Raw genomic sequence first — 25,973 nt, forward strand, 5'->3', positions numbered from 1 at the left:
AGGTTACTTCACTGGAAATGAGAGATATCAGAGGGATTGCGGAAAGTGGGATAGAAACATAGAAAATAGGAGCAGGAGTAGGCCGTTCGAGGCTGCTCCGCTATTCAACATAGAATGATAGAATTTACAGTGCAGAAGGAGGCAATTCGGCCCATCGAGTCCACCGGCCCTTGGAAAGAGCACCCTACTCAAGCCACACCTTCACCCCATCCCCATAATCCAGTAACCCCACCCAACCCTTTTGGACACTAAGGGCAATTTAGCATGGCCAATCCACCTAATCTGCACATCTTTGAACTGTGGGAGGAAACTGGAGCACCGATCCTGTCCAAAGCTGCAGAATTACTGGAAGGAGGTGTTTAGGGTAATCTCTAAAGTGGTGCACGTGAAACTGGACCCGGGCCCTTGGGAGGCCATATTCGGGGTGTCGGACCAGCCGGGGTTGGAAACGAGCGCGGAGGCAGATGTTGTAGCCTTCGCCTCGTTGACCGCCCGAAGGTGGATCCTGGCGTGGCGGGGGGACCTGCTGGAATTGCTTGAAAATGTCAAATTTGAACTGAGGGGAAGGATGGTGGGGTTCTACAATCCATGGGCATTATTCATTCTGCACTTTCGAGAATTGGATCACATCGAACATTAGGGAGGTTGGGGGCTGGGGGGGTTGGGGGGGAGGGGGACTGTATGTGTTAATGGTGACTATGGGTGATTCCTGATTCCTTTTTGTCATTTGTTTATGTTAACATGCGGGCTAATTTTTGGGGGTTTGGTGGGAGGATGGGATTGTTGTTATTGATATGGGGATTGACATTACATTCGTTCCTGATTATTGTTTATTGTTGGGTGAAAATTTGGGAGAAAATGTAAAACAAAACCTGTCTTCAGCATGCCAAGTTCAAAGATCTGTGAGAGGAAGGTAAAAGTATTCTTTTTAATGTGGTGGAAACCTTTGAAGTGGTTTTTCATTGTTATCTTTTTCAAGACTGTGTATATGCCTAGAAGCCGAAAAGCTTTGAACTGCATTGTTTACATTCAGTTTTACAGACCATTGCCGTTTAAAAGCCTTTTGATTGACAGGCGCAGACAGTTTCAATATATAGCTCTATAGGGTTCCATTAATTCTGAAGAGCAGCTGTTTTTCTAACTGTAGCTTTTTTTTAAAGAGCCTGTCTCTTTGTTCAGAAGAGCTTCCTAGAAAGATCAGGTGGGTTTTGAGACGGGGAGGAGTTATTGTAAATTTAGGCCCAGGAGTTGACCTTATCTAAATCCCCTTGACAGTACAAAGGGATTACAGTCTAGAGACAACCCCCAACAATTTTCAACACTGTGAGGAGTGAAACACTGACTCTGAGTTTGAAACAGAAGGAAAGAGCTGCTGAAGACAATGGGATTTATTGGGAGTACTTACCTGATGAAGTCCTTGCAGAGAGGTGGAAATGGGTGCTGCTGATAATGTCCAAATACCTCAAAGACAATGGGTTGAATCTTAATATACTCAATGAAGGATTTGGTCACTTCTACTGCGATCTGTGGGGAAAAAAAGTATAATTTTCATAGTAACAACTGTTTGTCTAACTGAGTTTTCAGGAGTTAACAAAGGCTTTTCTGGACAGCTGAAGACATTAATTGCAAAGTACCTGCGGAAGGGCACATTACTATACATGGATTGCATCAAATGCTGTAGAGTGCTGGAGCAGCATAGATTTCACAGCTGGACGTACCTGGTTTGCTTGGGAGCATGAATAAGGAATTCTGCCCACACAGGCTGATGGTCTTGTCAGTTGTCACTGCTCTTACCGAATGCCAGCTCAGTTGGTCTGCCTGATCTCCTCCTGGGAGCATGCACCCTCCAATTCATTTGCATCCCTTACCAGTGTCTTCAGACGGTCTGCTTTATCACCTGGAACTTTCTCCTTACACCCACCGCCCTTTTCTACCTCTCCCCACTTTGGCAGGTTCCTATATCTTTGACCATGCCTCAGTCACTTTCCCCAAATCTTCTCCCACTGCATTTGTTGTTAGATGAGCATTAACGGTGTTTCAGTCTAATCACAGAGCACAATTATCGATCTGTCAACACCAGACTCCGAGATGAGCCCCATCAACAATGCAATGCGAGACAAGACACTCGAATGCAAAGTAAAAATCTTTCAAAAGATCTTTGGTATAGTCAGTAGTTAGCTTGGGCATTCTAGCTGGTACTGTGCAATCACAATTATTTTTTTATTTGGGAGACTCACATTCTGCACATGGTAAAAGCCAAGTGGGGGGCCCCGGCCTGTGTTTTTAAGCGGCTCTGTTGAAAAGGCTTCCTCTTGACGATGTTTGAAACTGTAAAAGAGAGTAAAGCAAAATTGAGCCTTCTTGGCCAGAGGGCCCTTTGATTTATGTCATCAATCCTGAACAGAAATATCAATTAATTGGACAGCAGTGTGCGGAAATTGGAATAGAACTGATAAAAATCTGCTCCACTGGATACCCATACAGCAATCCCACGAGGACAGCTGCCTAAGCCTGTACCCTGCACTGCAGTAACTCTGACAGTCAGCTCATTTTAAAAATCAACCTTATGCTTGACTTGACATTATCATTTGGAAGCCAGCCTCCATAATGGTTATCTATAGCAAGGACATAACAAAGCCTTATACGTGTGACAGTGAATGGGTGTAACATGGCTTTTGTAGTTGTAGTGATACATTTTAGCGTAACATACATATAGATATAAAACATGAGCCAAGATTTTTTGGACGGTGGGGTTTCCCCTCCCTCCATCTGAAGAGTTCGCGGACAACACCTCCTTGAAAACACTGCCTGTCCGTAGCCATTTCCCACTCCAATGAGCGTTAATTGGCTGGTGGCCGGGGGGGTGGGGGTGGGGGGTGGACAGTGGGCGATTGGGGTGTCAACGAAGAGGGCAGTTATAGGAGCAGGGGTTGAGGGGTCTTGCAGTTGCCAGATGTTAAAAGAGACTGCTGATGGAGTCACCCTCGCCTGAGGCCTGGACTCAATTTATTTTCGGCATTCCGTCATAGTCTTCCCACCAGCGTAAACATTGAAGCTGCGGGTGCAATGGCCCTTAAGTGGTCAATAATTGGCTACTTAAGGGCCTCGATTGGGGCACGGGTAGGTGGACCAGCCGAGACCTCACTGTCCTAGCACAGAATTGCAGAGAGGCCTGGGCAGCCGGAACCTATTACGAAACTCAGCTGAGGAATTTACACTTGCCCCCACCTGCAAATCTGCTAGCCAAATTCAGCCCATGGATACAACACAGTCAGCACAGGCAGCAAAATGGGTTTACACAGAATGAACGTTAAATACTCATGCTATTAGATCCATATATCATGGCAGATAACATATTCCACCAGATGACAATAAATGGATATAGCTGGTCTCCATAGCCATGGCAATGGGTCTATCAAGCATGGCCGGTTTAGCTCAGTTGGCTGGACAACTGGTTTGTGATGCCGAGCGAGGCCAACAGCGTGGTTTCAATTCGGGGCTGGGTTTATTCATGAAGACTGTGCCTTCTCAACTGTGCCTCTCACCTGAGGTGTGGTGATCCTCAGGTCACCACCAGTCACTTCTCCTTCTCAAAGAGGAAACCAGCCCGTGGTCATCTGGGACTATGGCGACTTTACTTACTTACTTATCTAGCATGGATATACGATGGCAATGATTGACTTACTTGAACTGACAGAAAATATCAGCGTATTCAGCTGAGATACTCGAGGCCTGTAGAACTGTCACTCTGAAAGTGAAGTTGCTGCCAATTCTGAGGTGTTCTACAATTTCATCCATCTGTGTGTCTGCCGGTGACTTCACTGGACTTTCAGGCTCCTCCTGGGTGGCTGGAGAATGCAAACAAGTCCACAAACAATTAATGGGGTGTTTACTTGCTGAGTTCCTTGGGCAGAGAAGGAGGCATATTTATGATTGTAGGGGGGAGTTTAAGTTGACGGTGGTGGGAATTTTAGATGGTGGAGATTGGGTTTTCAAGCCTATATTCCTCAGCATTTTGGTGAAGCTGTCATCGGACAAGGCCTACTTTCCTAGGCAGGATCTGAGGCTTAATTTAAATGGCACTGGGTGTGCACGCCATTTTAAGCACAGCGCTGACTGAGGCCTGCACTGCCTGAAACTCGGGTGCGAAAGCTTCCAGTAGCCAGAAAATAGGAGGGAACTTTCCAGGAATTGAAAAGAAATGTATTCATGGGATGTGAGCGTCTTTGGCAAAGCCAGTATTTGTTGTTCATCACGAATTGCCTTTTAACCGAGTGGTTTTCTCAGCTATTTCAGAGGGTAGGTCAGAGTCAACCACAGTACCAAGGGTATGGAGTCACATACAGGCCAGACCAGGTAAGGCTGGCAGATTTCCTTCCCTGCAGGGCATTAGCGAACCAGATGGGTTTTTACGACAATCAAAAATAGTTTCATGGTCACGGGCAGCACGGTAGCACAAGTGGGTAGCACTATGGCTTCACAGCGCCAGGGTCCCAGGTTCGATTCCCTGCTGGGTCACTGTCTGTGCAGAGGGGTTATTGGGTTACGGGGATAAGGTGGAAGTGAGGGCTTAAGTGGGTCGGTGCAGACTCGATGGGCCGAATTGCCTCCTTCTGCACTGTATGTTCTATGTCACCGTTACTGAGCCGAGCTTTCAATTCCAGATTTTATTAACTGAAATTAAATTCCACGAGCTGCCACGGTGGGATTTCGGCCTATGTCCCCAGAGCATTAGTCAAGGTTCCAGGATTACTAGACCAGTGATATTACCACTACGCCATAATCTCCCCATAAAATATAATTTAAATGTTGATTTTAAGATTGGATACCGGGGGTGGGGGTGGGGGTGGGGGGGGGTGGGGGGGGGGGGGGGGATGTTCCTCCTGATGTCACAAGCATACATTGGGGCACACAACCTCCCTATGGTGTGAACTTCTCTGATTCTTTCCCTCCCTTTCTCGATTTACAATATGTGGGTCCCCAATGATATCTGCTGCACTCCAGCCCAACAATTGTGACTCTGTCCCACCAGCTTTGGGTGCAAATTGGTGTTCGGATCCTCCCAGGTTTCAAGTTCCTGTTGGAGGTGGAGGGGAAGGAGCATTATGCCTGTGCTAGTGATTTGAAAAACTGATCCAATCAGTTTTCATACCCTTGTATGTTTTTCGATTTCAAGTTTACAAGATTCTCTCAGGCCGAGCCGGTTCGGAGAATCGGCAATCGCGATGGTTTTTCGCGCGACGCCGGTCCGACACCGTTTCGCGATTCTCACAACCAGCAAAAACGGCGTGATCGTGATCGGCGCCGCGCTGTCCGGAGAATCGCCCGAGGGGGTCCGTTCATCGATTCCCTGGGCTCCCAGGGATTCTGCGGCCTGGATGGGGTGCCATTCTAACCTGCTAATAAAAATCGTCAGCCAGTCGTGCTGGCTGGCGATGCGGGAGCAGGAGGTGAGGGGCCGGCGTGTGGGGGGACCTACGTCTGTTGGGACAGGCACAGCCATGGCTGGGGGCGAGGAGGCGATGGGGGTAGGGCCTCCATGTTCGGGGGGGGGGGGGCTTGGGGACGACAGGGCCGCCGGTCTGGAACGGCCCGCCTTGGCAGGGCGCCGCCAAAGCCACGGACGTCATTATGGCGGCCAGGCTGATGGGCACCAACCCTGAGTGCTGGCTGAGCACAAGCCTGCCGGACATGTGCATAGATGCCGGATCCCCCAGGGTGCGGCCCTCCCGACCGGCAGCCCCCCGTGAGGGCTGTGCCATCCAACGGTGGCACTAGCGGGAGGGACGGGCAATACTGGGTGGAGCATGGAGGGTGTGGGCAGGAGTCTGGGTGCATGTGTGGCTGTGCCACAGCCAGCCAACCGGGGCAGACATGTAGCCCATGGCACCTGGCTGTAGAGGGGGCCATGCGCCATCATTAAACATGTTGTACAGCCCCCACCCCCTGCAGATCATAATGCTTGGGCACCAGCCAGTGATGTTGGCAGCCGTGGCAGGAGCCGCTGCCCTGTATGCAGCCTTGTGGCAGCGTCGGCGCAGGCGGCTCAGATAGGCTGCTGCAGAGGGACAACTGCAGCAGAGGGATGGGCTGCAGCAGAGGGACGGCCTGCAGCAGAGGGACGGGCTGCAGCAGAGGGACGGGCTGCAGCAGAGGGACGGGCTGCAGCAGAGGGATGGGCTGCAGCAGAGGGATGGGCTGCAGCAGAGGGACGGGCTGCAGCAGAGGGACGGGCTGCAGCAGAGGGACGGGCTGCAGCAGAGGGACAACTGCAGCAGAGGGACGGGCTGCAGCAGAGGGACAGGCTGCAGCAGAGGGACAGGCTGCTGCAGAGGGACGGGCTGCAGCAGAGGGACAGGCTGCAGCAGAGGGACGGGCTGCAGCAGAGGGATGGGCTGCAGCAGAGGGACGGGCTGCAGCAGAGGGACGGGCTGCAGCAGAGGGACGGGCTGCAGCAGAGGGACAGGCTGCAGCAGAGGGATGGGCTGCAGCAGAGGGACAAGCTGCAGCAGAGGGACGGGCTGCAGCAGAGGGACGGGCTGCAGCAGAGGGACAGGCTGCAGCAGAGGGACAGGCTGCAGCAGAGGGACAGGCTGCAGCAGAGGGACGGGCTGCAGCAGAGGGACGGGCTGCAGCAGAGGGACAGGCTGCAGCAGAGGGACAACTGCAGCAGAGGGACGGGCTGCAGCAGAGGGACAGGCTGCAGCAGAGGGACGGGCTGCAGCAGAGGGACGGGCTGCTGCAGAGGGATGGGCTGCAGCAGAGGGACGGGCTGCAGCAGAGGGACGGGCTGCAGCAGAGGGACGGGCTGCAGCAGAGGGATGGGCTGCAGCAGAGGGACGGGCTGCAGCAGAGGGACGGGCTGCAGCAGAGGGACGGGCTGCAGCAGAGGGACAGGCTGCAGCAGAGGGACAGGCTGCAGCAGAGGGACAGGCTGCAGCAGAGGGACAGGCTGCAGCAGAGGGACAGGCTGCAGCAGAGGGACGGGCTGCAGCAGAGGGAAGGGCTGCAGCAGAGGGACAGGCTGCAGCAGAGGGACAGGCTGCAGCAGAGGGATGGGCTGCAGCAGAGGGACAGGCTGCAGCAGAGGGATGGGCTGCAGCAGAGGGATGGGCTGCAGCAGAGGGACGGGCTGCAGCAGAGGGACGGGCTGCAGCAGAGGGATGGGCTGCAGCAGAGGGATGGGCTGCAGCAGAGGGACAGGCTGCAGCAGAGGGACAGGATTCTGCAGAGGGATGGGCTGCAGCAGAGGGACGGGCTGCAGCAGAGGGACGGGCTGCAGCAGAGGGATGGGCTGCAGCAGAGGGACGGGCTGCAGCAGAGGGATGGGCTGCAGCAGAGGGATGGGCTGCAGCAGAGGGACGGGCTGCTGCAGAGGGACGGGCTGCAGCAGAGGGATGGGCTGCAGCAGAGGGATGGGCTGCAGCAGAGGGATGGGCTGCAGCAGAGGGATGGGCTGCAGGAGGAGGAGGAGGGGGTGAGCGGGGAGGAGGAGGAGGAGGAGGAGGCGGTGGTGGTGCCACGGCGCCGGAGGCGGCCGATGAGGCCTCGTGTCTACCGGCGCCCCATGTCCTTCGAGGACCTGCCGGACAGGGCATGCAGGAGGAGACTCCGGATGAGCCAGGAAACCGGCGCCCACATCTGCCACCTGATGGCACACCTGGCACTGCACGGAACTGGGGGAGGATACCCTTTCCTTGTGGCCGTCAAGGTTACGGTGGCCCTGAACGTTTATGCGACGGGGTTGTTCCAGTCGCCGAGTAGGGACCTGTCCGGCTCCTCCCAGCCATCGGTGCACCGGTGCATCCGTGAAGTGACTGACGCCCTGTATGACATCGCGGAGCGCTACATCCAGTTCCCAGTGGACCGCGCCCACCAGGATGCCCGGGCAGCGGGATTCGCAGCTGTGGCCAGGATACCCATGGTCCAGGGGGCGATCGATGGGGTGCACGTCACCATGCAGCCACCAGCGGAGAACAGGGACGTGTTCATGAACAGGAAGGGGACCCACTCCATGAACATTCAGGTGATGTGTGACCACCAGATGAAGATCCTGCGCCCGGTACCCTCACAATGTACATGACGCGTTTATCATGGCTCAATCGTTCATCCCCACCATGTTCGAGGGATGCCCCCCCCCCCCCCCCCCCCCCCAGCTGAGGGGCTGGTTGCTGGGCGACGAGGGTTACCCGTTGCAGTCGTGGCTTATGACGCCTATACGGAGGCCACAGACCGACGCGGAGAACCGCTACAATGAGGCCCATGGAGCAACCAGGGGTTTGGTCGAAAGGTGCTTCAGGCTGATGAAGATGCGCTTCAAGTGCCTGGACCGCTCTGGGGGGCCCTTCCAGTACCAGTCAGAGAGGGCCGGCCGCATCGTTGTGGTCTGCTGCGTCCTGCACAATATAGCCCAGCAGAGGGGCGATGTGCTGGAGGAGGAGGCAGAGGGCGAGTCCGAGGAAGGGGCCGCCTCTTCAGATGAGGAGGATGGGGAAGAGGGGGGAAATCGACGGGACATGGGAGCTGGATATGGACGGAAGGCTGCACGACGCCACCGGCTTGGCCAGCGAGCAGGGGAGGCGTTGATCGCAGCACTTTTCAGAACTAGGGGGGCAGGGCACGCACGGGCACTGGCACCACTGTACTGCACCACCTCACCACCCCGCACCCCCATCTCCCACAACACCCAGGAGACGCACCTCCCACACCACCCACCACCCTTAGCTCCCACACGACCACAACCCTAATACACAACAGCCCTCCACTACACATCCACCTGCGACACAACGGGCTGGGTTCACACGACTGTTTGTGGAAGCGGGTGTGCTCTATGCCATGGAGGATGATGACAACCCGCTCTGCGATGAGCTGTCAGCTCCAAATCGTTAGACAATGTCTGACGCATGGTCACATTTGCACCCTCCAGCTGGATGGTCCCTGTATGCATGCTGTGCACTCCATCACATGGCCATGTTGAATTGCTGGAGGCGGGGTGCCGTGGACGTCTGTGGGGGAGGAGGGGCGGGAAATTACACCCAACTGGGCTCAACGTTCCATCGCCCCTCGACCACAGTGGCGCTCAGTCCCCCAACCGGCCCCGCAGGCATCGGACATAGCACAGAGGCAGCTTGCATTGGTGTAACAATGAGTTTAATTAGGAAGGTTACATACACGTGCTCTAGCCCCTATAACTAAACTGTGCCCTGCAACTTACTAGGTGTCTAACTTCCTGGCCTTACGAGCCCTCCCACTATGTCTCTGTGCCCCCCCAGATGGTACAGCAGGAGTGGAGGCGGACTGCTGAGACTCCTGCCCTGCGACTTGGCTCCCCGTTGGCGCTCGTTTCCCGGGGCGGCCCAGCTTGGATGGGCCAGGTTGCTCCGCGGCCGTGCTGGATGGTGTGGTGCCAGCCTGTTCTGCCCGCTGCCCACCAGATGCACCAGGGACGGAACGGGGGGAGTCTAAGGTGCCGTGGTGTTCCAGGACCTGCCCTGCAGGAGTCACCGGCACAGGCCCCAGAAACTACTCCTATCTCGGGCTGCCCGGTGGCCCCTGGGCCTCTCTATGGGACGGGGGTGCGAGCGGAGACAAGCCCCGAAGCATCACCGACACCTGGCGCTGCCAGTCCTGGAGGCCCGCTGTGGTATCGACCTGGGTCCTAACGTCAGCAGCGATGGAGTCCAGTGAGTGGGCCATCCCTGTCTAGGACTGCGCCACCTCCCTCTGGGCTTGTGCGACATCATCCAGCATCTGGGCAATGCCGCCGATGCTCTCAGCGATGGCCTGCTGAGACTGGGCAATGGCCTGCTGAGACTTGGCCATGGCCTGCTGAGACTTGGCCATGGCCTGCAGAGACCGGGCCATGGCCTGCTGAGACTGGGCAATGGCCTGCTGAGACTTGGCCATGGCCTGCTGAGACTGGGCCATGGCCTGTTGAGACTGGGCCATGGCGTGCTGAGACTGGGCCATGGCCTGCTGAGACTGGGCCATGGCCTGCTGAGACTGGGCCATGGCCTGCTGAGACTGGGCCATGGCCTGCTGAGACTGGGCCATGGCCTGCAGAGACTGGGCCATGGCCTGCTGAGACTGGGCCATGGCCTGCTGAGACTGGGCCATGGCCTGCAGAGACTGGGCCATGGCCTGCAGAGACTGGGCCATGGCCTGCTGAGACTGGGCCATGGCCTGCTGAGACTGGGCCATGGCCTGCTGAGACTGGGCCATGGCCTGTTGAGACTGGGCCATGGCCTGCTGAGACTGGGCCATGGCCTGTTGAGACTGGGCCATGGCCTGCTGAGACTGGGCCATGGCCTGTTGAGACTGGGCCATGGCCTGCTGAGACTGGGCCATGGCCTGCTGAGACTCGGCCAGACTGCGGAGCGCGGCTGCAATATCCAGCTGGCTCTGGCACATGGCTGCCTGTGAGAGGGCAGCCCTGTCCTGGGCCACGGATGATGCATGCACAGGAAGCCCCATGCCTTGCATAACCTGACCCATGGCTGACACCGTTGCTCCCATTGCCTCCACCGCAGACGCCACCCGTGCAGTGTCGGCCTGGGTGGTAGCCATGACCGGCACCACTCCCTGCTCCTGGACGCGGATGGACTCCTCCGCCTGTGTTTGCAGCTGCTGGAAGCCGGCCGTCATCTCGTTGTCTAGTCCCTTGGTGTCTGACTGCGTCGGATCTGTGGGTGGGCCTGTAAAGTCCAGGGACCCGGGAACCGTCTGGGCTGCAGCTGGTTGCTGGGGCTGGTCTGCCTTCTGACCGTCTGGCCTCTCGGCTGCTCCTACCTCCACCTGCTGTACCTGTACGGCTGTGTGTGCGCACCTGTGAGTGTCCCAGAAGCCTCATCACTAAAGTGCCCAACCGAGGTGAGAGTCTCTGCGATGGTGGAGGGTGTGGGAGACAGCAGCGACCCGAAGTCCAAGTTCTCTTCGGAGCCAAAGTCAGGGGTCTCCTGCGTCGACCTTTGGCCCGATGGTCCTTGTCTCGCCCCCGTCTGAGGGTCACTGTCCGGTCTGTCCGTCAACTGGGTTCTCGTCCTCTATGTGTCAGTGTCCTGGATGTCATGTGCATCTGTGTCCTGCATCTCTGTGTCCTGGCTGTCAGTGTCCTGGGTGTCAGTCCTCTGTGCGTCAGTGTCCTGGGTCTCAGTGTCGGTGGAAGGGCTTCCTTGCCGTCTGCCCTTGCCGCCGTGGCGTACGTCCCTGGGTGCCACTGGACCTGCCACTGGTCGTGGGCGAGGAGCGCCAGACGGGCCGGGATGATCGGCGGCAGGTCCTTGAAGACAGAAGACAGCATGTATCGTTAGACACGCGGACTGTGGGAATGGGGTGAGGGGGTGGAGTGGGGGGGGAATGGGGTGAGGGGGTGGAGTGGGGGGGGGGAAAATGGGGTGAGGGGGTGGAGCCAGGCAGGGGAGTCTCATGTGTGCCTCCGATCTGGCAAGGGGCAACCTCCCGGTCCTCGGCTCCGCCAACGAGTGGACTGTGAGGGGGTGCAGTACATGTGGACCCCCTCCGGTTCTCTCACGCTCCCTGTGGTTGTGGCCGGTCTTATCCTGGGGGGGCGAAAGCATCAGAGTTAGGCAGTCCGCCGCATGCCGTGCAGCTGTTGGCTCGATGATGGCATGGGAGCACGGGGCACCCGGCCAAAGCGGCGCACATGGGTGGGTGCAGCCGGGCTTCCGGTTGCGGCTATGCGGAACTAAGTCGCACGTTCGGCAGCTCCCGCAAAAAACTGACTTTTGGGCTCTTTTCAGGGCCCCCAACGGCGTTTTCTTGACGTTTCCCGCTGTGGGAAGGAGATTACAACAGTTCCCCGACAGTAAATGGCTTTTACAGGAGCGGGGCGACTAAAACTGTGGTGGTGGACCCGAAGAAGATGCGAGGGAAGAAGAACAAAATGGCGGCGGGCGGGGACCAGGCAGCGTGGATGCAGTGGGCACAGGAGCAACAGGAGGGTATCCAGCGCTGCTTCAGAGAGATTAAAGCGGACCTGCTTGAGCCGATGAAGGCTTCTATCGACAAGCTGCTGGAGACACAGACGGCCCAGGGGTGGCGATCAGCGAGGCCCGACAAAAGATCTCCGACAATGAGGACGAGATCCTAGGCCTGGAGGTAAAAGTGGAGGCGCACGAGGTGCTCCACAAGAAATGGCAGGAGCGGTTCGAGGAGATGGAGAATCGGTCGAGGCGGAAGAATCTGCGGATTCTGGGCCTCCCGGAGGGGCTGGAGGGGCCGGACGTGGGGGCCTATGTGGTCACCATGTTGAACTCGCTGATGGGAGTGGGGTCCTTCCAGGGGCCCCTGGAGCTGGAAGGGGTCCATAGAGTGCTGGCAAGGAGGCCAAGGCTAACGAGCCCCCGCGGGCGGTGCTGGTGCGGTTTCATCGGTTCGCTGATCGGGAGTGTGTGCTCAGGTGGGCCAAGAAAGAGAGGAGCAGCAGGTGGGAGAACGCGGAGGTTCGGATATATCAGGACTGGAGTGCGGAGGTGGCGAAGAGGGCTGGGTACAACCGAGCGAAGGCAGTGCTGCATAGGTAGGGGGTGAAGTTTGGCATGTTGCAGCCGACGCGACTGTGGGTCACCTACAAGGACCGGCACCATTATTTTGAGTCTCCGGAGGAGGCGTGGGCCTTTGTTCAGGCCGAGACGTTGGACACAGATTGAGGGTCGGGGTGGGCGTTTGGGGACTGTGGTTGATATGTTACCTTTTGAGGGGGGATCCTTTACTCTTGTTTTTTTTCTTTCTGGTTGGGTGAGGGTGGTTAGGGCGGGTTGGGCACTGCTTTGGTTGGGTTGGTCGGGGGGGGCTCTTGGAAGGGGTAAGCAAATGGAACAGGGTGGATGGCCGGCAGTGTGATGTGGCCCCGCGGGGGAGGGGGAGGCCTGAGTCGGGGGTGAGGGGACTGGGCCTGTAAAAGGAGCTGCGTCAGAGGTGGCGGGGCCGGGTAGGTGGAAAGCGCGGGCTTTTTCCCGCACTGAAGACTGGAGGGGGCGGGGCTGGGGCGGGAAAGCGAGGGTTGTTTCCCGCGCTTAGGATGGAAGGGGGAGGGGGAGAGCCTGCGGATGGGGAATGGAAGAGGAGGGTGTGTCACACAATGGGAGGAGTCGAAGGAGAGGCGGGAGTGGCCGGGGTCGGGGGGGGGGGGGGGGGGGGGATCGAGTTGCTGCTGCTATGGTCAAGGGGGAGCTGGAGCGAGTAGAGGGGGTTGGGACGGGGGTCTGCCGCCGTGGGGAACGGGCCGGGCGGCTGGCCGAGGAGGGGTTATGGCTAGTCGGTGGGGGAGGGGGGCGGGTGGCCCCCGATCCGGCTGATAACCTGGAATGTAGGGGACTGAACGGGCCGGTCAAGAGGGCCAGGGTGTTCGCGCACCTGAAGGTGCTGAAGGCGGATGTGGTCATGCTCCAGGAGACACACCTGAAGGTGGCAGACCGGGTACGACTGAGGAAAGGGTGGGTAGGTCAGGTGTTTCATTCGGGGCTGGATGCCAAAAATCGATGGGTGCGATCTTGTTGGGGAAGAAGGTGTCGTTCGAGGCGTCGAGCATTGTGGCAGACAATGGCGGTAGGTACGTAATGGTAAGTGGTAAGTTGCAGGGAGAGAGGGTGGTACTGGTCAATGTGTATGCCCCGAATTGGGCTGATGCGGGTTTTATGCGGCGTATGTTGGGTCGGATCCCAGACTTGGAAGTGGGGGGCCTGATAATGGGGGGAGACTTTAACACGGTGTTGGATCCAGCACTGGATCGCTCCAGGTCTAGGACGGGTAGGAAGCCGGTGGCGGCTAAGGTGCTGAGGGGGTTTATGGACCAGATGGGAGGGGTGGACCCTTGGAGATTTGCAAGGCCGGGAGCTAGGGAATTCTCATTCTTCTCACATATCCATAAGGCTTACTCCCGGATCGACTTTTTTATTTTGAGCAGGGCGCTGATTGCGAGAGGATATTGAGTACTCGGCGATAGCCATTTCGGATCACACCCCGCATTGGGTAGACCTAGAGCTGGGGGAGGAGAGGGACCAGCGCCCGCTGTGGCGTTTGGAGGTGGGGCTGCTGGCAGACGAGGAGGTGAGTGAGCGGGTCCGAGGAAGCCTAGAAAGGTACCTGGAGGCCAACGATAACAGGGAGGTCCGAGTGGGGATGGTATGGGAGGCACTGAAGCCGGTGGTTAGGGTCCACAAGGAGAGGAGGGAGCAGTGGGAGAGGGACAGGCTGGTGGGGGAGATGGTGAGGGTAGACAGGAGGTATGCAGAGGTGCCTGAGGAAGGACTGTTGAGGACGAGGCGCAGCCTCCAGGCCGAATTCGACCTGGTGACCACCAGGAAGGCGGAGGCGCAGTGGAGGAAGGCCCAGGGGGCGATCTATGAGTATGGGGGAAAGGCTAGTCGGATGCTGGCGCATCAGCTCCGGAAGCGGGACGTAGCTAGGGAGATCGGGGGAGTTAAGGACAGGGGAGGGAGTGTGATGCGGAGTGGGATTGGCATCAATGGGGTCTTCAGGAACTTTTACGAGGAATTGTATCGGTCCGAGCCCCCACTGGAGGAGGGAGGAATGGGCCGCTTTCTGGACCAATTGAGGTTTCCGAAGAAGGAGCAGGGGCTGGTGGCGGAATTGGGGGCCCCAATTGGGCCGGAGGAGCTGACCAAAGGGATAGGGAGCATGCTTCCTGGTCGAATATTATAAAAAATATATGGACCTGTTGGGCCCGTTGCTAGTTAGGACCTTTAATGAGGCAAGGAAGGGGGGGGGGGCTTTGCCCCCGACGATGTCCCGGGCACTGATCTCCTTGATCATGAAGCGGGACAAGGATCCCCTGCAGTGTGGGTCTTACAGGCCGATTTCGTTGCTAAACGCAGATGCCAAGGTGCTGGCGAAGGTCTTAGCCACGAGGATTGAGGATTGTGTGCCGCAGGTCATCCAGGAAGACCAGGCGGGGTTCGTGAAGGGGAGGCAGTTGAACGCAAATGTGCGGAGGCTTTTGAACGTTATCATGATGCCGGCGAGGGAGGGGGAGGCGGAGATAGTGGTGGCGATGGACACTGAGAAAGCCTTCGATAGGGTAGTGTGGGGGTACCTGTGGGAGGTGCTGAAGAGGTTTGGGTTTGGGGAGGGGTTTGTCAGGTGGGTCAGGCTGTTGTATGAGGTCCCGATGGCAAGTGTGGCCACAAATAGGAGGAGGTCTGAGTACTTTCGGTTGCACCGAGGGACGAGGCAGGGGTGTCCCCTGTCCCCCCTGCTCTTCGCACTGGCGATTGAAACCCTGGTTATGGCACTGAGGGAGTCGAGGAACTGGAGGGGGTTGGTGCGGGGTGGGGAGGAGCATAGGGTGTCGCTCTATGCGAACGATTTGCTGTTATATGTGGCGGATCCGGTGGGGAAATGCCGGAGGTAATGAGGATCCTCAGGGAATTCGGGGATTTCTCGGGGTAAAAGCTCAACATGGGGAAGAGCGAGCTGTTCGTGGTTCACCCAGGGGACCAGGAGAGGGGGATTGGCGAGCTCCCACTAAAAAGGGCGGGGAGGAGCTTCAGGTATTTGGGGATCCAGGTGGCCAGGAGCTGGGGGGGCCCTTCATAGGCTTAATTTCACAAGGCTGGTGGAGCAAATGGAGGAGAAATTCAAGAGGTGGGACGCGTTGCCGCTGTCCTTGGCAGGTAGGGTGCAGTCAGTCAAAATGACGGTGCTCCCAAAGTTTTTGTTCCTGTTCCAGTGCCTCCCCGTGTTTATCCCGAAGGCCTTTTTTAGGCGGGTCAACAGGAGCATAAGGGGTTTGTGTGGGCGCGAGGGACTCCCGAGGGTGAGAAGGGTGTGCCTGGAGCAGAGTAGAGGTGGGGGGGTGGGCTGGCGCTGCCCAACCTCTGTGGGTACTACTGGGCCGCAAGTGGGTGATGGAGGGGGAGGGGGCTGCATGGAGACGGCGTCCTGTGTGGGTACGAGTCTGGGGGCGCTGGCAACGGCGCCGCTGCCGTTCCCTCCAAGGAGGAATACCACGAGCCTGGTAGTGGCGGCTGCCCTCAAAATCTGGGGGTAGTGAAGGCGGCACAGGGGGGAAGTTGGGGCCTCGATGTGGACCCCAATACGGGGGAACCACCGGTTCGTCCCAGGGAGGACGGATGGAGGGTTTTCAGGGTGGCACAGGGCAGGGATACGAAGGTTGGGAGACCTGTTTGTGGATGGGAAGTTTGCAAGCCTGGGTGAGTTGGAGGAGAAGTACGGGCTCCCCCCGGGGAACACCTTCAGATACTTACAGGGAAGGGCGTTTGCCAGGCAGCAGGTGGTGGAATTCCCACGGCTACTGCCACACACAGTACAGGACAGGGTGCTCTCGGGGCGGTGGGTGGGAGTGGGGAAGATCTCGGAAACTTACCAGGTGATGCAGGAGGAGGAGGATGCCTCGGTGGTGTTGAAAGGTAAGTGGGAGGAGGAGTTGGGAGAGGAGATCGAGGACGGGACGTGGGCAGATGCCCTAGGGAGGGTGAACTCTTCCTCTTTGTGCGCGAGGCTCAGCCTCATACAGTTTAAGGTGCTGCACAGGGCACATATGACCGGGACAAGGATGAGCCGTTTTTTGGGGGGTGAGGACAGGTGTGTTGGTGCTTAGGGAGCCCATCAAACAACACCCATATGTTCTGGGCGTGCCCAGCGCTGGAGGAATTTTGGAAGGGCGTAGCGAGGATGGTGTCGAGGGTGGTAGGAACCAGGGTCAAACCGGGCTGGGGGCTCGCAATATTTGGGGTGGCAGAGGAGCCGGGAGTGCAGGAGGCGAAAGAGGCCAGTATTCTGGCCTTTGCGTCCCTGGTAGCCCGGCGGAGGATTCTTCTTCAGTGGAAGGACACGAGGCCCCCAAGCGTGGAATCCTGGATCAACGATATGGCGGGGTTTATTAAGTTGGAGAGGGTGAAATTCGCCTTGAGAGGGTCGGTACAAGGGTTCTTCAGGCGGTGGCAGCCGTTCGTAGACTTCCTGGCAGAACGGTAGACATTGGTCAATGGCAGCAGCAACTCGGGGTGGGGGGGGGGTTCTTTATTTCTGTTTAATTACACTGTGGGGTCTGAGGGGGTGTATATATTTGCTATGTTGGCTCTGTGTTAAGTTGGGGTGTTAATTTATTATTGTTGTACAGGGGGGAGATATGGAGGGTTGCTTTTTCACTGTTTTTGTATTTAACCCTGTTGGGTTCCTTTTTCATTTTGTTATTGATATTCTGTGAAAACCTTAATAAAAATTTTTTTTTTTAAATGGGTGGGTGCAGCCCATGTGGGTCAGGTGGGGGGTTTTGCCCTCCTCCTGGGGGTGGGGGGGGGGGCTACTTTCACATGTGTGGGTGGTAGGGGTGGGGTGGTGCCAGGGACGCGTCTCGGTGTACTCACCCTGGCTGCCCTCGTCAGGTCGTGCATCTTCTTGCGGCACTGTTAGTCGGTCCGTGGGGGTGTGACCCGCTGCGCTGACCTCGTTGCCCACCTCCCTCCAATTATGCCAGATTGTGCTGCTCGGGTGGCGGTGTACCCGTCTGGGGCACTGGGTCGCCCTCCTCTCCTCGACCACGTCCAGCAGCGTAGCGGGTCGTGATCCCTGAACCTCGGGGCGTCACGGCAGGGAGGCGGCCATCTTGAGGGTCTCGGGACTGTGCGCCGCTCGCGCACCTTTAGGCGACGCGGCGCCCGTCATTGACGCGTATCCGACACGGTCTGGCGCCGCGCCCCCCCGCGCTTCTTGCGCCGCCAGTACTGGCCCCATTTGCAGGCCTGAATCACTCCTCAGAGCGACACATTCATGCCATTGTAAAACGCGACGGCGTTTACGACGGCGTCAACATTCTGCCGCGGGATGAGAGAATCCCCCCCCCAATTCTTTTTTGAAAGTTATTATTCAATCCGCTTCCATCATCCTTTCAGGCAATTCTTTCCAGATCATAATATCTCACTGAGATTTTTAAAACTCCTAATCGCCCTCACTAGGTTGTGAAAAGATATGTTTTAGAGCTCAGGAGATAATTGATGAAGAATGTTTTTCCAGGAAGTTTGAAACAAGGGAATTCGCAGGTCCCAGGGTCAACACCTAGTTTATGTTGAGTTTTCTGAAATTGGTGATCAATTGAGAAATATGTATGACGTGTGGTTGAATTTGTATCGGCTCCGTTTTACACTATCTCCAAATCAAATTTACTCTCAAGGAACAGAAATCGGGAGTGGGGTCATAAGACTGATTTTTCCATCCTGATTATTCTGCCCCATTGATTTATCAGATTTAATAATCTCTGCACAAATTGGCACTGGGACATCTAGCTCTCTTGTTGAAATGTTCCTAAATAACACTTTCTAACCATGATTGAACAAAGGGTGCCATCGATTTCGATGATGTAGCGCCTACCTGCACAGGTATTGTTGTTGACCTCATCGGCTGAGGGGCCTGAATCACTCGATTGACCCTGTCCTTCAACAATCCGCAACTCCTCCTGCGACGTTTCAGAGCGAGACATTCCAGCTGTACAACAATCTGACTGAAACTAAAGGCAACAGAGGGGATCACAGGGTTATCTTCACACAAACATCCCATCGTCACTTCAGCAAACATGTTCTTGGATATTTATGGCAATGTTAATAAAACCAACTGTGTTACCAGCAATAAAGGAGGCCATTTGGCCCATCTCGCCTGTACTTTTTGCTGCAGCAATCCTGAACCACCCTACTGCCCTACACTGCCTTATGGCTGCATGTTCCACTGATTCGAAGATTTATTCAATATTCCCATTAATACGCAATTATCTCGGCCTCAGCCACACACTTAACAAAGCGACCCTACTCCAACAGCCCCCCTGCATAAAGATATTTCTTCCAATTTCACTCCTCACTCTCAGTTACATTTTAAAATGCTGACCTTTCATTACTTATGCCCTAGCCAGAGGAAATAATATTTCCTGATTCATGCTTGTTATTAGTCTAAAACACCTCTATTAACTCTCCTCATAGCCGTCGCAGCTCCCAGAGGAGTACATCCTGGAATTTCAAGTCATTCCGTCTAACTCTAGTTTGGCATGCCTGGTATCCAGTGAATCAGCATTGTGTGCTATTGGTTTAATGTTCTTTTTACAATATAATTACAATAATATACAATACAATTCCAAACTGCACAGAGTAGTCCAACAATGGCCTAAACAATGTTTCGTACACATTCATCATACTCCTATATTCTTGTATGTTACGTCTGTCTTTATAAAACTTGATGGTGGCCGGGATTCACCGTTGCGCATCCGCCCTGCTACTGTTGCCAAGCGAAGATGGAGAATGTGGCGCCCAGCCAAATCTCCCCATTCACTGCAACAGACGGAGAATCCCTCCCGTTGTTTCTGTTTTGAAAGCTTTACCAATCTGTACTTTCACATCAGGGAATTATGTACTTAAGCTCCTCGGTCTTTCTATTCATCCACGATCTTCAGCCTCTTCCTATTGAGTCTATAATCTCAACACTTGGTTTTTGCACCTTTCAGCTCTCCGCATTAAATTACTTCTGCTAACCGTCTGCCAGTCCATGCCTTTCTGAAATGGTCAGCTGGTTTACAAACACTAACAGGCATGGATCAGTAAGATGCCATTCCACCCATCAAGCTGCCTCTTCTCTAGCCCCATGTATAATCTGGCAATTACAAATTCTATTCTACTCAACAACACTCTTTCTAAACATCACGTGCAATCTGTTCTCTCCGTCTACTTAATCTTCTTCCACACACCCGGATTCTCAGGGTTAGGGGTTACAGTGCTTAATCTCAAGGACTGGGAAAAAAGAAAAGGGGTGAGATTCTCCCCTACCCGGTGGGGCGGGCCGTACCGGCAGCGAGGAGTGGCGTGAACCACTCCAGCGTCGGGCCGCCCGGAAGGTGCGGAACCCACCGCACCTTCAGGGCTAGGCCAGCGCCGTTGGGGTTGGCACCGTGCCAGCTGGCACAGAAGGGCTTGGCAGCGGGCCCAACCAGCGCCGAAGGGCCTCCGCCAGCCGGCGTGAGTTGGCGCATGCGCGGGAGTGCCAGCGTGTGCTGGCGTCTTCCCAGCGCATGCGCAAGGGGGTTCTTCTCCGCGCCGGCCATGGTGGATGTTGACAGCAGCCGACGAGGAGGGAAAGAGTGCCCCCCACGGCACAGGCCCGCCCGCGGATCGGTGGGCCCCGATCGCGGGCCAGGCACTCTGGGGACACCTCCTGGGGCCCGATTCCTCGCGCCCCCCCCCCCCACATCCCCCGCCCCCCCCCCCCCCCCCCCTCCCGAGGACTCTGCAGGCCACCCGTAGAGCCAGGTCCCGCCGGTACGGACCTGGTTTGATTTACGCAGGCAGGACCGGCCCGAAAACGGGCCCCGCGTGGGCCGGAGAATCGCCGGGGGGGGGGCGCTCCTAGCAGCTGCTGACCGGCGCGGCACGATTCCCGCCCCCGCCAAAACCCGGCGCTGAAGAATTCGGTAGCCGGCGTCAGGGCGGGATTCACCCCCCCCCCCCCCCCCCCCCCGGCGATTCTCCGACCCGGCAGCAGGTCGGAGAATCTCGCCCAAGGTTTATATTTATATATCGTCTTTTATGCTCAACGGCCATCTCAAAGAGCATTATAACCAATCAGATGCTTAAGTGCAGTCACAGTTGTAATGTAGGAAGTGTATCAGCCAATTTGCACAAAGTGAACTCCATCAAAATTCAATGTGATGATTTAATATTTTTGTGATTTTCATTGGGAGATAAATATTGGCCAGGACATCGGGGACAACTCTTTTTCGAAATAGTGTCATGGGAATGTTAAATCCACCTGAGAAACTGATGGGGGCCTCACTTCAAACATCTCATCTGAAAGATGGCACCTCTAACAGTTCCGCACTCCTTTCGTGCTGCAACAGAGTATCAGCCTTGATTTTTGTACTCAAGCCCTGGACTAGGACTTGGAACTCTGTGACTCTCCGCTAAGCGGAGCCATGGCTGACACCTCAGGGCTAAGGGTTACCATGGGTAAACTTAGGGATGGGAGTTCCTTCTAGAGTTCCACCAGTGTGCTACATCTTACTTGACCTTGGTTGTTTTTTGCATCAAAGGCACACTTTTAGTGCAAATACATGAAAAAATGAAAAATGAAATGAAAATCGCTTATTGTCACAAGTAGGCTTCAAATGAAGTTACTGTGAAAAGCCCCTAGTCGCCACATTCCGGCGCCTGTTCGGGGAGGCTGTTAAGGGAATTGAACCGTGCTGCTGGCCTGCCTTGGTCTGCTTTCAAAGCCAGCGATTTAGCCCTGTGTTAAACAGCCCAGATGTCCTCAGAATATGTGACAAAAATCTAGATGTGCACAATCTTTTATATTTTTGGTAAGGAATTTCACATTTCTTTCTGCCCAGTTCTGTTTCCGAGTACATTGTTTGTAATTGGCTTCAGTAGGGGCCGATGTGAAGGAAAAACCTCAGTTACCTTCTCAAAGTGCTGGTCATCAAAGGAGATGGCTGTTCCCGACTGTCGAACCCCTGAACCATAATCTGGAGCTTCCTCATCGGCTAAAATGGGACACAAGGAAAGAATATTACTCAACAAAATAAAGCTGTGAGGATGAATGTTATAATCTCCTTGAATTTTCTTTGCTACAAGAGCTTCACTCGTGTCAGAATCTCAGAATTGTTGCGGCGCAGATGGAAGCCAATTGGCCCATCGTCTGCACCAGCTCTCCAAACGGGCATCATGGCTGAGGGTCATTCTCCTGCCTATTCCCCGTACCCCAGCACATTGTTTATAGTAAAACTCCACCGCCTGTTGTGGTGTGATTTGAACCCTTGTCCCCAGGGCAGTGGCCTGGACCGCAGGATTACTAGCCCAGTGACATTGCCACTACACCACCCATCTCCCCTAGTCTCTACTTTTTAGCTGAATATATTAAGGGAGCCATTCTCAATGTTTCCACTGAATAGCAAGACGAACTATACCAACACGGCCTTATTTCGTGCATATTAAAATTTTCACTCTGAAAATTAAGACTCTAAATATCGGGAGGTCAAACCTGCCCAGTACAAACGTGATGGGATTGGCCCAAATTATGCCATAACCCAATTTTATTTCCACCAATTGGGCTAGGTGTAAAACGTGAAGCTGTCCCACTCTGGTCAACCAGCAGGTGCGGGTAAAATTATCCCCTGTACAATTCATCTTGTACAGTAGCAAAAAGCAATGGATCGACACTCCATTTTGCATGCTGTCCAATTCCTTCCCACTGACTTCTATCCGAGAGAGATTGAACTTCCAGACAAAAGCCAAACGTATTTCATGTGTTTCTCTATAGGCTGCAAAAATGGGGAGTTTCTTTCCCTTTCCTCTCCGGACTGGCGCACATCGGCCTGTAGATCATTACCCGAGGCCCAAAGCACCTCACGTGCAGACAATGGCTCCTACACCGGTAGATGCTGCTGGCTTCCTGCCACACAAAGGTATTTACCATTTTTCCAGTTGTTTTCATTGTGTCTGACTTTGATAGAAAACTGAGGAGGGGGTGACAGGCGTACTGCCTCACATCAATGTGATTTGGTTGTTTGTAGCTGTTCTGAACCCTGGGGTTACTTAACAACTCTCTAAAACCTAGGGTTAGGGTTCTCAGGAGACAGAGACTGAGATTTATGGACCTCTTTTACTCACTGCTTTCAACTAGGAATTAAGAATTCCTGGTGCAAAACTAGAGAACAGTCACAATTAAGATATTTGTCTACTTGGTTCAGGCTGCCAGTAAACACAAGATCCAATGCTAAGAGGCCAGTGCCTGACCCACTGTCCCACCCAGTCCCAGAGTGTGAAAGGACAGAGCCTGACCCATTCTCCCACCCAGTCCCAGAGTGTGAAAGGACAGTGTCTGACCCACTGTCCCACTCAGTCCCAGAGTTTGAAAGGATAGTGTCTGACCCACTGTCCCACCCCGTCCCAGAGTGTGAAAGGACAGTGTCTGACCCACTGTCCCACCCAGTCCCAGAGTGTGAAAGGACAGTGTCTGACCCACTGTCCCACCCAGTCCCAGAGTGTGAAAGGACAGTGTCTGACCCACTGTCCCACCCAGTCCCAGAGTGAGAAAGGACAGTGTCTGGCCCACTATCCCACCCAGTCCCAGAGTGTGAAAGGACAGTGTCTGACCCACTGTCCCACCCAGTCCCAGAGTGTGAAAGGACAGTGTCTGACCCACTGCCCCACCCAGTCCCAGAGTGTGAAAGGACAGTGTCTGACCCACTGTCCCACCCAGTCCCAGAGTGTGAAAGGACAGTGTCTGACCCACTGTCCTACCCAGTCCCAGCGTGTGAAAGGACAGTGTCTGACCCACTGTCCCACCCAGTCCCAGAGTGTGAAAGGACAGTGTCTGACGCACTGTCCCACCCAGTCCCAGAGTGTGACAGGACAGTGTCTGACCCACTGTCCCACCCAGTCCCAGAGTGTGACAGGACAGTGTCTGACCCACTGTCCCACCCAGTCCCAGAGTGTAAAAGGACAGTGTCTGACCCACACAGTCCCAGAGTGTGAAAGGACAGTGTCTGACCCACTGTCCCACCCAGTCCCAGAGTGTGAAAGGACAACGTCTGACCCACTGTCCACCCATTCATTCTGGGGTACTCTCATACACATGTTCTTACTTACCAGAAATGGCCTGAACAGCCACACGTAGAAATCCTTTGACCTCTCCTTTCTCACTGACTATCGCCACACGATGTACCAGGGGAACTGGGTACAGCAGGTTACTGAGGTAAACAAATGCTCTGGAAATGAGAAGACAAAACTTATCAGCCATTCCACCCAGCATCACATTCACGCCATAGGTGGTTCTACACTTCTTCACTGGCTCAGGGACTTCACAACTAGGTCTGTTAGAAAACATGGCACTGATAGATTGTTTGGTTTTCTTGGAGTTGGAATGAGGTAAAGCTAAGAATTTTTGAAGGTGGTCCCCTTCTGTTGGGGATGCTTGGAAAGTAGGAATGGTCAACGGTTCATATTTGACCTGGAACTTTCCCATTGTTTTTGGCAGGTATGTTACAGCACTGGTTTCAGTTTAAACACAGTCGCTCCACTTGGCTGTTTCTTATCGATGGGTCTTTTCCCTCCCCCGTCAAAGACACTACAGGATCATTGGAAGAAACCAGCCTGATTGGTCAAACGTCCTGTTCTCATTCCTGGTTGTCACAGGTCAACCTAATATCCTTCTTCCCTAACAGCACTGTGGTTGTAGCCATATCGCATGGAGTGCAGTGGTTCAGGAAGATGGCTCACCACCTTCTCAAGGGTAATTAGGGATGGGGAACAAATTCCGGCATAGCCAGCGATGATACCCACATTGTGTGGAAGAATGAAACAAAAACAGGTCTCTGACAGTACAAGGAGGCTGGTAGTACTGGTCCCAGTATCCCTGCTGTTTGAGTCCATTTATCATAAAATCATATAGTATAGAAGAGGCCCTTCAGCCCATCAAGCCTACACTGACAAGAAAAAACCCACTAATATACACTAATCCCACTTCCCAGCACTTGACCCGTAGTCTTGAATATGGAATTTCACGTGCTCTTCCATGTACTTTTTAAAGTTCCTGCCTCAACTACCCTCCCAGGCAGTGCAGTCCAGATTCTCACCACCCTCTGGATGAAAATTATTTTCCTCCAATCCCATCTAAACCTCCTGTCTTTCACCTTAAAATTATGTCCCCTTGTTCTTGACCCTTCAACTAAGGGGAACAGCTGCTTTCTACCCACCCTGACCATGTCCCTCATAATCGTCTATTCCTCAACCAGGTCCCTTCTCAGCCTTCTCTTCTCCAAAGAAAACAATCTGAGTTTATCCAGCCTCTCTTCATAGCTAAAATGATCCATCCCAGGCAATGTCCTGGTGAATCTCCCCTGCACCCTCTCGAGTGCAGTCACAGCCTTCCTATAGTACGGTGACCAGAATTGAACACGGTACTCCAGCTGTGGCCTAACCCAAGTCCTGTACTGCTCCAACATAACCGCCCTGCTCTTAGAATCTATGCCACAACTGATAAAAGTCACGTGCCCCATATACCTTCTTTACTACCCCATTCACCTGTCCTGCTGCCTTTATCTCATATGATCCAGTATTCCCTGTCCTTTGCCAGATTGTTCAATTGAGTGTTGTGTTGAATTAAGTTCTCGCACTGTCTGGCAGCGGCATAAGGGAATACTGCCCACCTTCCTTTCATTTAGATTGCACCTCTTTAACCCATTGTGTGCTGGCATTCCTGATTCCTCAGAAGTTGCATAATTATCTCTGTCCACCTGTGGGAGAAGGAGGCCTGGTGGCAAACTTGAAATGGGCATGGAGGCAAAAGCGGAAATGAGAATTCAGGCATGGTCAGCCTGGGTGTGTGTCTGGTGGAAGAAGGCTCAAGGGCAAGTGAATCAGAACAGTCTGGTCGGACTGCATCGCCTTGGAGCCCCTCAACAAAGAAGATTGTTGTTATGTACTGATCAGCCGGGTCTTTTTGTGACTGGATCCAACTAAACTTCACGCATCAGATACTCAAAGATAGTAAATGTAATTATGCTTTATATATAGATCATGCCTCATGATAACCTCTCCAACTGCAGGATTATGATTATTAATGCCAGCTCAACAAACCAATCACCAAATACCTTCTTTCTTCCTACACCATTCTTCAATATCCTCCCAGTCAGATAACACGTAAATGGGTCCAGTTCTGGGATTGAAAGTACATCGTGATTACAGACTAGCTTTCAAGGAGGTTCATCAAATGTACTGGCTATTGTCGCAGCCACATATAGTAGTTTTGGAAGTTGCACATTCAGTGCTGGGGCTCAGTTCATTGGAGCCATTTGTGCTGAATGGCACCATTTTAATGAAGGCAATATGTATTGCAAAACCTGCATGTTAACTAATAGTAGCCAGGAAGAACTTCAAAATCTCAGCGTCACACCTCAACAAGGAAACTAATTCGGGGAAAGTGATGGACATGGTCAC

The 25,973-nt window shown here is 54.5% G+C and overlaps 1 protein-coding gene across 32 annotated transcripts in view; it reads right to left on the reverse strand.

Annotated features, from left to right (window-relative positions):
- Window positions 1-25,973, reverse strand: part of kif1aa (kinesin family member 1Aa) — a 511,250-nt gene that overhangs the window by 163,923 nt on the left and 321,354 nt on the right. For all 32 annotated transcript variants that reach the window (XM_072474808.1, XM_072474806.1, XM_072474807.1 and 29 more), the window contains 6 exons: window positions 23,625-23,743; window positions 21,435-21,517; window positions 18,370-18,505; window positions 3,686-3,848; window positions 2,238-2,328; window positions 1,406-1,524 (listed from right to left, as the gene is read on the reverse strand). In XM_072474808.1, coding sequence (XP_072330909.1) covers window positions 1,406-1,524; window positions 2,238-2,328; window positions 3,686-3,848; window positions 18,370-18,505; window positions 21,435-21,517; window positions 23,625-23,743 — 711 coding nt within the window. The remainder of the gene's footprint in view (window positions 1-1,405; window positions 1,525-2,237; window positions 2,329-3,685; window positions 3,849-18,369; window positions 18,506-21,434; window positions 21,518-23,624; window positions 23,744-25,973) is intronic.

This window comes from Scyliorhinus torazame, chromosome 14 (assembly GCF_047496885.1).
Source record: "Scyliorhinus torazame isolate Kashiwa2021f chromosome 14, sScyTor2.1, whole genome shotgun sequence".
NCBI classification, from domain to species: Eukaryota; Metazoa; Chordata; class Chondrichthyes; order Carcharhiniformes; family Scyliorhinidae; genus Scyliorhinus; species Scyliorhinus torazame.